Source organism: Oncorhynchus kisutch, linkage group LG30 (genome assembly GCF_002021735.2).
Source record: "Oncorhynchus kisutch isolate 150728-3 linkage group LG30, Okis_V2, whole genome shotgun sequence".
In the NCBI taxonomy this organism is placed as follows: domain Eukaryota; kingdom Metazoa; phylum Chordata; class Actinopteri; order Salmoniformes; family Salmonidae; genus Oncorhynchus; species Oncorhynchus kisutch.
Window position 1 is genome coordinate 1,592,059 of NC_034203.2, and position 13,948 is coordinate 1,606,006.

Below are 13,948 nucleotides of genomic sequence, written 5' to 3' on the forward strand. Positions count from 1 at the left end.
GCATCCCAGAGTCACCTCTTCACTGTTCACACGTTGAGACTAGTGTTTTGCGGGTACTATTTAATGAAGCTGCCAGTTGAAGACTTGTGAGGTATCTGTTTCTGAAACTGGACACTCTAATGTATGTGTCCTCTTGCTCAGTTGTGCGCCGGGGCCTCCCACTCCTCTTTCTATTCTGGTTAAAGCCAGTTTTCGCTATTCTGTGAAGGGAGTAGTACACAGCATTGTATGAGATCTTCAGTTTCTTGGCAATTTCTCTCATGGAATATCCTTCATTTCTCAGAACAAGAATAGATTGACGAGTTTCAGAAGGAAGGTAGTTGTTTCTGGCCATTTTGAGCTTGTAATCAAACCGACAAATGCTGATGCTCCAGATACTTAGCTCGTCTAAAGAAGGCCAGTTTTATTGCTTCTTTAAACAGCACAAACGTTTTCAGCTGTGCTAACATAATTGCAAAAGGGTTTTCTAATGATCGATTAGCCATTTAAAATGATACACTTGGATTAGCTAACACAACGTGCCATTGGAACACAGGAGTGATGGTTGCTGATTATGGGCCTCTGTACACCTATGTAGATATTCCATTACAAATCAGCTGTTTCCAGTTACAGTAGTCATTTACAACATGAACAATGTCTACACTGTATTTCTGATCAATTTGTTATTTTAATGGACAAAACAAGGTCATTTCTAAGTGACCCCAAACTTTTGAACATTAGTGTTAGGTTATTCCCCTAATAGCACAATAGCTTGCATTACCCAAAGCAGTTACAAGCAATTTAAAAAATCCTCCAATAAATGTTTAAAATGTGCAACAGGGGGACAAGTCTCAAGTTTAGTCTGCAGGCTATTCCATAAGCAAGGAGCGTAACAGGAAAAGGCAACCATACCCAACTCTGTGGAGATCTCAGGGACCTGGTTTTATGAATTATAATTCCAATGTTGATAAATGATGATAAATAAGAAGGTATTTTATTCAGAAGTTCTTTATAGACATACATGGGATCATGTTGTTCTTGTCTCATGGACAGCGAAGTCCAACCCACATTTTTATCTAAAACACAGTGGTGAGTTCTGTAACTAGCACATGTAATAAACCTAAGTGCACAATGATAAGTAGCATCCAGCGGTTTAAGTGTGGATGCCGTAGCATGCATGTAAAATAATATCCCCATGATCTATAACAGGCATAAAAGTAGCTTGCACAATTTGTCATGTCCTGTTTCTATAGAGGAAGCCTAGCTTTTTGCAATGTTCGTTAACATGCATTTTAAAAGTCAGTTTATCATCCAGCCATATCCCTAAGTATTTATATGCAGAGACCCAATTCATTTGAGAGCCATCTAAGATCGTAAGTGCAAGTCTATTTTCAACTTTCTGGACCTATTAAAAATCTTAAATGTGTTTTCTTAGCATTTAAAACAAGTTTCAACTGTAAAAAAGACCCTTGTAATATCTTAAAATTGGTCTCCAACTGTGATAATGCTTGGTCAGCCGTTGAAGCAATAGAGGGCATGACAGTGTCATCAGCATATAGATGAATTTGACACTATTACCTCATCACCGATATTGTTTATGCAGAGAGTGAACAATAATGGACCAAGTATTAAACCTTGTGGCACCCCTTTAACCAACTCCAAGATAGTCATGAAACCAACGACAGGCATCCGATTCCAGGCCTATTGACGACAGCTTACCCAAAATTATTGCATGGCCTACAGTGTCAAAAGCTTTAGACAAATCTATGAACACTGTACTTTCTATTATCTAGGGCATTAGCAATATCGTTTACAACACGCACAGTGGCCGAAGTGGTACTGTGTTTAGGTCTGAAGCCAGATTGATTGCTAGAAAGAGTATTGATAACAGTTCAAAATGGTTGTAGTTGCCTATTCACCAATTAAATTTTGCCAAACAGGAGAGCTTAGAGATGGGCTGATAATTATCCAATTCACTACCATCACCTCCCTTGAGGAGTGGTAAAACAAAAGCTGTTAACCAAGCTTCAGGAATCTTTTCTACAACTAATGTTTGATTTGAAGATGTGCGTCACTGCACTAGCATTGATAGGTGCTGCACACTTGTGTAAATATGGATCCAGATTATCAGCGCCTAACGATTTCTTTCAATCTATAGCAGATAAGACCTCATCTTCTGTGACTTTTTGAAAATAAAAAAACGGCTTACTGTTTTCCACATCAGCTGGGGGCCGAGGGGCTGAAACAATAGACCGGTCAGGATCATATTGGCCATTTTTCAAAAAGAAAACCAGCAGAAATAAAGTGCTTATTAAAAACATCACAAATTTCAGTTTGGTCACTGACGATCCCAGATTCTAATGTAATTTGCTTTGGCAGGGACGTCGAGGAGTTTCCTCGTTTAAGTGAATTAACGGATTTCCAGAAGTTAGAGGGATCACCAGCAGACTCTGTCATAGCACTAGATTTGGCCTTTTTTATTCCACGTGTCCATTTATTTCTCAATTGACAAAAAATCACCCAATCAGCTGTTTCACCAGTATTCCTCGCCAAGAGCCATGCTTGTTTCTTTTGCCTGAAAAGGATTTTCAAATCAGAGGAGAACCAAGGATTAGTTTGATTTTTTTAACCCTAAATCACTTTAACGGGGTGTGTTTATCAGCAATGGAGGTAAAAATATATGAAAAGAAAGAGAACTCTAAAACTGGGTCCTCCAATCCTCTATATGTAATTATTGGCGGAGATTCACGTCATATTTTCTGATATACTGTAGGTGACATGAGTCTCACTAGTGTTGAGTAATGTGCTGTTAAAAGTGGTGTAGGTCCTATTTATTTAAAGAGCATATTGACGTTAGAAGCAATAAGCCTACAAATACTGTAGCACTGTTTGCCGCTGCTCTGAGACGAACATGGGGACTGGTCTTGATCAATCAATTAGATTTTTATTTTCAGTTCATCTCCGTTTGGGTGTTGGTTAGACTAGAATTAAAAAATAACCTTTATTTAACTAGGCAAGGCGTTTAAGAACAAATTCTTATTTACAAGGATAGCCTACTCCTTCCTCCCCGTCGGGGAATTGAACCCCGGTCTTCTGCGTGGCCTGCCCGCAGGACATGAAGATTCTTTAGCTAAATAGCCCAATACTGTACTGGCGACTATCACGTTATACAGCGCCATATTTTCCGTTCCATCCTAACAGAAACCCAGAGGGTACCAAGTACCAATCAAAAGTTTGGATACACCTGCTTATTCCAGGATTTTTCTTTATTTTTAATATTTTCTACATTGTAGAATAATAGTGAAGACATCACAACTATGAAATAACACATATGGAATCAGTTAAGAACAAATTCTTATTTACAAGGACAACCTACTCCTTCCTCCCCGTCGGGGAATTGAAACCCGGTCTCCCGCGTGCCAGCATTCTCTTGTACAGCCATTATTGAAGGTACTTGAGGTCACCAAGAAAGTCTGGACATGGCTTTCTCTCCCTTATGTAAGGAATTAGGCACCTTCCCATGTTTTCTACAGTATGTATTGTAGGCTGTTTACTTGTCGGACTGCACAGTAGCCTAATAAACAAATGCAGGTGACTTATATCTTCTAAATGCTTTATTATCCAAATGTAAAAGCATATACTGTACAGTACTGTATTTCATCATCAGCATCTTTATACTTTTGTTAATGAAATAATGATTAAAAAAATACTCTTTCAAAATGCAGATGTTGATTTAGTTACGGATCCATAACAAATTATTGTCCGAATAAATAGCACTGAATTACAGAAATATTGGAACAAAGTTGCCTAATGAAGGCAAACAAATAGTTGCTTACTGGAAAATACTCTTTCAAACACACATAGTCATGTTGTACATTATGGCTATTAGCAGGGCTATATTTTGGCTTTCATAAAAATTATTTTGGCCTTTATTCAGATTACAATCGCTCACTGTCATTATACAGTAGAAGTCCTAAGTTTACAAACACTTAGGTTGGAGTCATTAAAACTCGTATTTCAACCACTCCACAAATGTATTGTTAACAAACCATACCTTTGTCGGTTACGACATCTACTTTCTGCATGACACAAGTAATTTTTCCAACAATTGTTTACAGACAGATTATTTAACTTATAATTCACTGTATCACAATTACAGTGGGTCAGAAGTTTACATACACTAAGTTGACTGTGCCTTTAAATGGCTTTTAACCTCTTGAATCTAGGGGGCACTATTTTCATTTTTGGAAAAATAACGTCCCCAAAGTAAACGGCTATTTTGTCAGGACAAGATGCTAGAATATGGATATAATTGACAGCTTAGGATAGCACACACTCTAAAGTTTCCATAACTGTAAAAATATTGTCTGCGAGTACAACAGAATTGATATTGCAGGCGAAAGCCTGAGAAAAATCCAATCAGGAAGGGACTCTTATTTAGAAAGCTCTGCGTTCCTATGCGTCCCTATTGAGCAGTGAATGAGATATCAACCAGATTCCTTTTTCTATGGCTTCCCTAATGTGTCTAGTGTCACAATACATAGTTTCAGGCTTTTATTTTGAAAAATGAGCCTGAACGTCAACATTGCGTCAGTGGTCAGCTGAAGTCTCTGAGTGTTTTGTGCGTAAATGACAAAAGCGGCCATTGTTTCTCTCTATCCTACTAAGAAGCCACCAGTCCCGGTTGATATATTATTGAATAGATATTTGAAAAACACCTTGATGATTGATTATAAACAACGTTTGCCATGTTTCTGTCGATATTATGGAGCTAATTTGGAATATTTTTTGGCGTTGTAGTGACTGCAATTACCGGTCGATTTCTCAGCCAAATGTGAAGAACAAACGGAGCTATTTCGCCTACAAAAATAATCTTTTTGGAAAAAAGGAACATTTGCTATCTAAAGGCTGTGCCTTTAAATTCCAGAAAATGATGTCATGGCTTTAGAAGCTTCTGATAGGCTAATTGACATCATTTGAGTCAATTGGAGGTGTACCTTTAGATGTATTTCAAGGCCTACCTTCAAACTCAGTGCCTATTTGCTTGAAATCATGGGAAAATCAAAAGAAAAAATGGTTCATCCTTGGGAGCAATTTCCAAATGCCTGAAGGTACCACGTTCATCTGTACAAACAATAGTATGCAAGTATAAACAACATGGGACCATGCAGCCGTCATACCGCTCAGGAAGGAGATGCGTTCTGTCTCCTAGAGATGAACCTACTTTGGTGCGAAAATTGCAAATCAATCCCAGAACAACAGCAAAGGACCTTGTGAAGATGCTGGAGGAAACAGGTACAAAAGTATTTGTATCCACTGTAAAAATGAGTCCTATATAACCTGAAAGGCCGCTCAGCAAGGAAGAAGCCACTGCTCCAAAACCAACAAATGAACAAGCATACTTCCAAAGTTGTGGCAAAATGGCTTAAGGACAACAAAGTCAAAGACCTGACCTCAATCCCATAGAACATTTTTGGACAGAACTGAAAAAGTGTGTGCGAGCAAGGAGGCCTACAAACCTGACTCAGTTACAGCAGCTCTGTCAGGAGGAATGGGACAAAATTCACCCAACTTATTGTGGGAAGCTTGTGGAAGGCTACCCGAAACGTTTGACCCAAGTTAAACTATTTAAAGGCAATTCTTTAAATAAAGTGGTGATCCTAACTGACCTAAGACAGGGAATTTTTACTTGGATTAAATGTCAGGAATTGTGAAAAACTGAGTTTAATGTATTTGGCTAAGGTGTATGTAAACTTCCCACTTCAACTGTATATAACCTTCCCGCTGTAGACGTCTATTTCAGCACCGTTTCGCACTGTTCTGAGACAAGCATGGTGAAATGAAAATGTTCAATTATATTCCATGATATTAAGATAAATGTGTTGACTGAATATAAGCAAGTGATGTCTGCTAAATAATCAAGTTAGGTTTCTCCAGAAATAAATAATTTTAAATAATAAATTGGCTTTATTTACAAATTAGTGAGAATGTCTCACCATGTTCAAGAATGGCCTTTTTCTCGCTCACTCTAGGTTAAATTAAAATGAAATCTCCAAAATATTGTTACTTTTTAAACAAAGTGATTATTATTTTTACTTATTTATTTAGAATGCTATAAAAGTCCCTTAGATATTCTCACAGATCCTAATATCCCCTTAGATATTAATTTAGAATTCTCCAATGTAATTGTTGGCAGTGAGTCTCGTCATTGAAATAAATATATTTTAGATATGCCTACCATAGGCGAAATGAATATTTGTTTCACTACAATTAGGGTGTGGAAATGTTATACACCTTAGATAGTAATTTAAAATCCTCCTATGCTGTAGTCTACTCCCGACCGTCACGTGTACAGCGCAATATTTTCCATTCCATCCTAACGGAAATCCTGGGGGTTTCGTTTTTCTCGGAATAAAAACACGATAATATCAAATTAATTAAGCCAAATTTCTTAAAATCAATCTCATGTACTCTGTTATTACAAAAAAGGTTTTACATTTTCTAGTAATGCCAATATGGGAGACTATCAAATGCTTCTCAAAGTTGCCCTCTGGTGGTCAAACTAGCGCTTACTTGCATTAACGTAAAAAATGGCTGACAATTAAATAACGGGCCATAGAATGCTGTAGCAGCCCGCAAGATGTGCTGCAGGATGACACAACTTTTAAAGGAGGAACCACTGTAGCTTGCAGATATATTGCATTATTCCTTGTTATAAGCATATATGAGCCTTTATAATGTAAAGTGTCCATTTTAGGATAGCCTCAGTCTCAAGATGACTTCTTTCAATCTCAGGATATCTTAACAATGTCTTAACATATTAAGCCTATCTGGCAAAAAAATTATGTCCTTCGTTTCTGATGGAGCTCATTTGAAAATTTCTGCATAATTTACTTAAACTTGTTGAATCCATGCACTTCGGTTACTGTCTTGAAGCACATCAAGTGCACAGTGTGTCAATTGTCACAGTGTGTGTGTGTGTGCTTGCAGCAGCCAGCTGGCGGAGGTCAAGGGATTGTATCAGGAGGCCGTCTTGCTGAATACAGATGGGGTGGACCCGGACCTCCAGACAGGCCTTGGGGTCCTGTTCAACCTCAGCTCCGAGTTTGACAAGGCTGTGGAGGCCTTCAAGTCAGCCCTGTCTGTCAGACCTGAGGTATCCATTAATATAGTACAGAAACACACACACTATGCACAAACCTTTCACAAAAACACCTAAACCTACCACACGCACATGCACACACACACCCTTTCACCCCCACCTATTCTGGTTATGTTGTGTCTGTCAGGACTACCTGCTGTGGAACCGCCTGGGGGCCACACTGGCTAATGGGGACCATAGTGAGGAGGCAGTGGAGGCATACACCCGGGCCCTGGAGCTCCAGCCAGGCTTCATCAGGTCCCGCTACAACCTGGGCATCAGCTGCATCAACCTGGGAGCGCACAAGTAGGCGAGGGGTATGGGATGGGATGGGTTGAGCTGAGTGAGAGAGCAGTCAGATAGGGAGAGAGTGGGTTAAAAGATGCAATAATAATTTTAGACTTTATAGCGCCCTTCATTACATTAAAGAATCTCAGAGCTTTAAAATAAGACATGCAATTTAGAAAAAACAACGTCACATCATCATGAGATGGACAGTCATGAGAAAGTTCATGGCTTGAGTGGTCATCTGAGGGAGGGGGCAAGCAAGCAGCACGGTCTTATCAAGGTGTCTCGCGTCTACTACCGAAATGGAGCACCCACTTGGATGATGCTACGGCAGTCACGTGGTGCCAGAAAGCACATGTCCTCCCTACGATCCTCATCACTGGACACCTCTGCCGTTATGCTTTTCAGGCTTCTCTTCATCCTCAACCTCTGAACACTGGCTGGCATTTGAATCAAAACATTTGCCAGCTAGCCTGTTAACATTAGCTTGCTAGCCAAACAAACAAATGACTTGCCAGCTTCAGTCTTAGTGCTGTGGTTGATTCTGATGATATTAGCTATACTAATTGTTCATTCTTAAAACAAAAAGATTGTATGGAAACAATCCAAATGAATTACAAAATATTTACACAAAAAAAAGGCTTATGTAGCGTGGTTCGTTCTGCGTTGTGTACTTTTAATTAGTACGCTGCCACAACTGGAGGTCTGCTAGTTGAATTGTTTTTATTTGCCCTGCACACGAAGAGACGACACACAATATTTTAGCCCTTGGCGCAGTCATAGTGCTCAGGCACCTTGCAATGGGCAGGCAAAAGAGAGCGTCAAAAGGAAATAACAGGTGCTGCGTGCACATTCAGTGCACAAGAGCACACCATACAATACAAGCAAAATGATACAGAACATAATTCAGACAACATAAAGACATACCTGCACACGAAGAGACAACACACAACATGTTAGCCCTTGGCGCAGTCATAGCTCTCAGGCACCTTCGCAAGCACATGGACACTCACACAAACACGGTCCCAAGTACTCACGAGTTACAATAAATACCACGGTTTTATATTGAAATATCGCGGAGACAAGGACAACATACCTTGCTAGCCGAAGGTCAGGCAAAAGAGAACAATAAGGGGGTACGGATGTACGCGATGGACAAAACCAATCACATGTACAGTGGGGCAAAAAAGTATTTTGTCAGCCACCAATTGTGCAAGTTCTCCTACTTTAAAAGATGAGGCCTGTAATTTTCATCATAGGTACACTTCAACTATGACAGACAAAATGAGAAAAAAATCCAGAAAATCACATTGTAGGATTTGTAATGAATTCATTTGCAAATTATGGTGGAAATTAAGTATTTGGTCAATAACAAAAGTTTATCATAATCTAGGGGAACAACATCACGCTGCTACACTTAGGCTGCTACTAGGGTGCCATGGCAACTGTAGAACGATGTTGTTGAAGGCTTACTTTCCTGTGGGGTTAGGAATGGTATATCCAGGTTTAAAGGGATAGTTCAGTCAAGTTTACTGTTTCCTTACCTTGAACGCAGTCTAATGAGGGACTGACTAACGGCAAACTATTCCTTTAAGATGAAGTAAAATTGTAATATCAGCGAACTCTCTCCTAAGATAAAGTAAAGAGAGTAATAATTAAAAGACTTTAAAGTTGTTGTTTTTTAAATCTTTTTCCCGATTTTTTTTTTTAGGGAGGCAGCTAGTAACTTCCTGACTGCCCTTAACCAGCAGAGGCAGAGCCAGAGTCACCAAGTCATGTCGGCTAACATCTGGGCTGCCCTTCGGATCGCCCTCTCCATGATGGACCGGCCCGAGCTCTTCCAGGCTGCGAACCTTGGAGACCTGGACCGTCTCATGAAGGCCTTCGAAATGGGGCGGGTTATGTGACCAGGTTTAGCGGGGCTCCTCAGATAAACAGTTCGCTAATTGGCTAGAGGGTTGCCAGATTGGTGACCAAGAATGGCTTCTGTTAATGTAAAGCTAAATTAATGTCTGACAGAAGAGAGATGAATGTTATTGAAGATCAGAAAAAGAGGGGGGATTGTAGAATAATGGAGGTGTTCTAGTATTTGTAATTCCATTATAGTGGAAATATTGGAAGACCTGAACCAACTTGGGAAATATACACACTCTTTTAATTTAGACTGGCCTCCAGCAGCTGAAATTAGGCTACAATAACGCAGCCATAGATCAAACGTGGTCATTTATTCCCCATTCGTTTTGGTATGGCACTGTATACAACTTCTGCTGTGTGGTCATATACCATCTACTTTAAGTGGATGGGAAGATTGTTTGTAACCCGTTGAAACGGATTTGCACCACTGCAATGGGGTACTACTATTTTTTTTTTATCCCCGAAGAGCACAACGTTGACTGAGAAAAGGAAAGACAGAGTCTGCTGTAAAGTAGAGGAAAAACAAGCCATGCATGCCCGGCAATCACATTGTGAAAGAACTGAAGCCTTATACTAAGTGAAATGATATCAAATGCACAAGTCGTAATCACTTTTATAGACAGCAGGTACTGATGGTCAAATTGTGTGTAATAGTATAGACTAGAGTCCTCTTGTGTATAGTTTTTTGTCATTTTGTACATACCTGTATTTATTTGGAATATCACTTCCATGCAATGCTCCAAGTACAGTATGTAATATATGACTGGTTGACAGGTCCGATAGGCCGGAAAGTAAATAAGCTAATTTGGACATACACACACGTTTGTCGGTACACAGACTGCCTCTGGACGAACAATCATTGTACCATTTGGTGTGTATGTGTATGTGTGTGTGTGTGTGTGTGTAGCTTGATTTTATTTCAACCACTCTACAGCAATAAGTGTCGTGTTTTTCCACAATGCCCACTTACTATTCAAGTAGTAAGTACCCGCACACACCTGCTTGCGACACCTGTTCCATCTGTTTTTTCAACATCAGTCACATGAAAGGATGTCTGCCTCTCATCTTTACTAACATCTCAGTAGCAACTAGTGACGTTCAAACAGTGCTTTGTGATCCAGGCTTCAAAGTGTGGCAACAACCACTGAAAATGAAATCCCTCTAAAGCAGCCTGTCATGTTCAAATGAGTGATTAAGTCAACAGCGAGGAAAATGCACTCAAAAGACCCGTTAGAACAAGTTATGCAAGTCACCCGTTCGTTCATTGGTTTTACGAATCAGTGTTTGATGAGATATGATTTCAAGCATAAGTCATCTGCTTTTTAAGAAATTCTGTTTTTGAGGATAGATTTTCCAGTTTACTCTTTCTTACCAGAAAAAAGTTGTGGTGTTTAAAGTGAATATTGGTTTACAACTGAATTGGTAGTGGACATGTGTGTTGAATTGACAGTAAATTCCCTATGCAATATACAGTATATTTGTATAACAGTGACTGTTGTCTCATATTTAGTTCAATTAACCAAACTCATTGTTTCTTTGGGAGTTTGAACTTCTGTCCACATGCAAAGGCTAAAGACATTACGATTTGTTTTTTAAAGCATATGTGTTAGTGCCAGGCTGGAACAAAAGCCTGTTCTCTGGAAGTGGATTTGGAGAACCCTGATTTACACTAACCAATTCCTTAGAATTTACTTTGGGTCTTTTTACCTTCTCAGATTCTCAATAAGTTGAATGTTGGCCATGGAATTTGAGAATGTTGGCTTGTGTAATGTAGTATAATAATATTTATTGACATTGTACAGTACATACAAATCAAATGGCAAAGTTACTAAACAGTTTCCCCACTGTTTCTACAATGTAAATAGTGTGCACTGTATAAATTAAGTTACAGCCTAATTCTAAAATTGATTAAATAAAAACAAAATGCTCAATCTACACACAATACCCCATATTTACATTTTAGCAACTGTATTAAAAATAAACAGAAATAACTTATTTACACAAGTATTCAGACCCTTTCCTATGAGACTCAAAATTGAGCTCAGGTGCATCCTGTTTCCATTGATGATCCTTGAGATGTTTCTACAACTTGGAGTCCACCTAAGGAAAATTCAGTTGATTGGACATGATTTGGAAAGGCACACCTGTCTATATAAGGTCCCACAGTTGACAGAGCCAAAACCAAGCGATGAGGTTGAAGGAATTTGGGAAGGGTACCAAAATAATTCTGCGGCATTGAAGGTCCCAAAAAACACAGTGGCCTCCATCATTCTTAAATGGAATAAGTTTGGAACCACCAAGGCTCTTCCTAGAGCTGGCAGCCCGGTCAAACTGACTAATCGGGGATAAGGGTCTTGGTCAGGGAGGTGACAAAGAACCCGATGGTCACTCTGACAGAGCACTTGAGTTCCTCTGTGGTAGAAACTTCGAGGGACAACCATCTCTGCAGCACTCCACCAATCAGGCCACCATCCCTACGGTGAAGCACGGTGGTGGAAGCATCCTGCTGTGGTGATGTTTTCCAGAGGCAGGGACTGGGAGACTAGTCAGGATCGAGGCAAAGATGAACGGAGCAAAGTACAGAGAGATCCTTGATGAAAACCTGCTCCAGAGGGCTCAGGACCTCAGACCCGGGCGAAGGTTCACATTCCAAAAGGGCAGCGACCCTAAGCACACAGCCAAGACAACGCAGGAGTGGCATCGGAACAAATCTCTGAATGTCCTTGAGTGGCCCAGCCAGAGCCTGGGCTTGAACCCAATCAAACATCTCTGGAGAGACCTGAAAATAGCTGTGCAGCAACGCTCCCCATAAAACCTGACAGAGCTTGAGAGGATCTGCAGAGAAGAATGGGAGAGACTCCCCAAATATAGGTGTGCCAAGCTTAAACCGTCATACCAAAAAAGACTGCCAAAGCTGCATCAACAAAATACTGAGTAAATTGTCTGAATATTTATGTAAATGTAATATTTCTGTATTTTCTAAAAAAAAAAACACTTTTTTCTTTGTCGTTATGGGGTATTGTGTGTAGATGGCTGAGATAAATAAAAAAAATCAATTTTAGAATAAGGCTGTAACGTAACAAAATGTGTAAAAAGTCAAGGGGTCTGAATACTTTCTGAAGGCACTGTACATAAAAAACAAAACCTATCAAAAATTGTATTTACAGGATAATACCGATATATATTTAATGCATTTCTCTAAGAACAACTATTACATGTATTAGCAACGGAATATATTTTACTTACAAGCTACAGTTGAAATGTCGCCTGTAACCACAAGCACTAAAACTCAATCTGCACTTGCATATTTGTGATTAAAGGAATTGTTTGCCCAAATTACAAAATAAGTTAGTGTACTTGCATGATAAGAAAACAACTATGAGCCATCCATTACTATGGATAATATTCTCTTCTGGTCAATAGAAACATCTGATCATCTATCTTTGTAATTTGCAGAACTATCCCTTTAAGCCAACTTAATTAAAAATAGCTGTACTTATCAATATGCAATATGTTTAGCATGTAAACATGTTGTGAAGTCATATCCTTTGTAAGCATGTACCCATCATTAGTTGTCACTTAGCTTTTCCAAATGTTCATGCCACTGTATAGCATACAGTATTCCTGTAAAGAAAAATTAAACACGGATTTATTGTCAATATTCAAATAATATTTTAGAAATTAAAGTATTGTTACATAAGCTGAATGCCATTGTTTTTTTCTGGATGTCTCACAGCTGCAACACATTTTCACTAAATAAAGTCACATAACAGTATTATTACAGCCCAGTGGAGCCCTTGTACTGGAATCCTTACCACATCCTTGATTTGAAATTAAACATACAGTACCAGTCAAATGTTTGGAGACACCTACTCATTCATGGGTCTCTTTCTTTTTACTATTTTCTACATTGTAGAATAATAGTGAAGACATCAAAACTATGAAATAACACATATGAAATCATATAGTAACCCAAAAAGTGTTAAACAAAATATATTTTAGATTCTTCAAAGTAGCCACCCTTTGCCTTGACAGCTTTGCACACTTGGTATTCTCTTAACCAGTTTCACCTGGAATGCTTCCCCAACAGTCTTGAAGGAGTTCCCACATATGCTGAACACTTGTTGGCTGCTTTTCCTTCACTCTGTGGTCCAACTCATCCCAAACCATCTCAATTGGGTTGAGGTAGGGTGATTGTGGAGGCCAGGTCATCTGATGCAGCACTCCATCACTCTTGTTCTTAGTCAAATAGCCCTTACACAGTCTGGAGGTGTGTTGGGTCATTGTCATGTTGAAAAACAAATGATAGTCATGGCCTCTAAACCTTCAAGCTGCATACTGGACCCTATTCCAACTAAACTACTGAAAGAGCTGCTTCCTGTGCTTGGCCCTCCTATGTTGAACATAATAAACGGCTCTCTATCCACCGGATGTGTACCAAACTCACTAAAAGTGGCAGTAATAAAGCCTCTCTTGAAAAAGCCAAACCTTGACCCAGAAAATATAAAAAACTATCGGCCTATATCGAATCTTCCATTCCTCTCAAAAATGTTAGAAAAGGCTGTTGCGCAGCAACTTACTGCCTTCCTGAAGACAAACAATGTATATGAAATGCTTCAGTCTGGT

At 39.3% G+C, this 13,948-nt stretch overlaps 1 protein-coding gene across 2 annotated transcripts in view; it reads left to right on the forward strand.

Moving 5' to 3' along the window:
* The window catches only part of pex5lb (peroxisomal biogenesis factor 5-like b), a 159,972-nt gene extending 146,944 nt beyond the window's left edge, over positions 1–13,028 (forward strand). For both annotated transcript variants that reach the window (XM_031810683.1, XM_031810681.1), the window contains exons 11-13: positions 6,970–7,135; positions 7,269–7,426; positions 9,120–13,028. In XM_031810683.1, coding sequence (XP_031666543.1) covers positions 6,970–7,135; positions 7,269–7,426; positions 9,120–9,315 — 520 coding nt within the window. In that variant the 3' untranslated portion in view covers positions 9,316–13,028. The remainder of the gene's footprint in view (positions 1–6,969; positions 7,136–7,268; positions 7,427–9,119) is intronic.
* Positions 13,029–13,948: the final 920 nt, after the last annotated feature.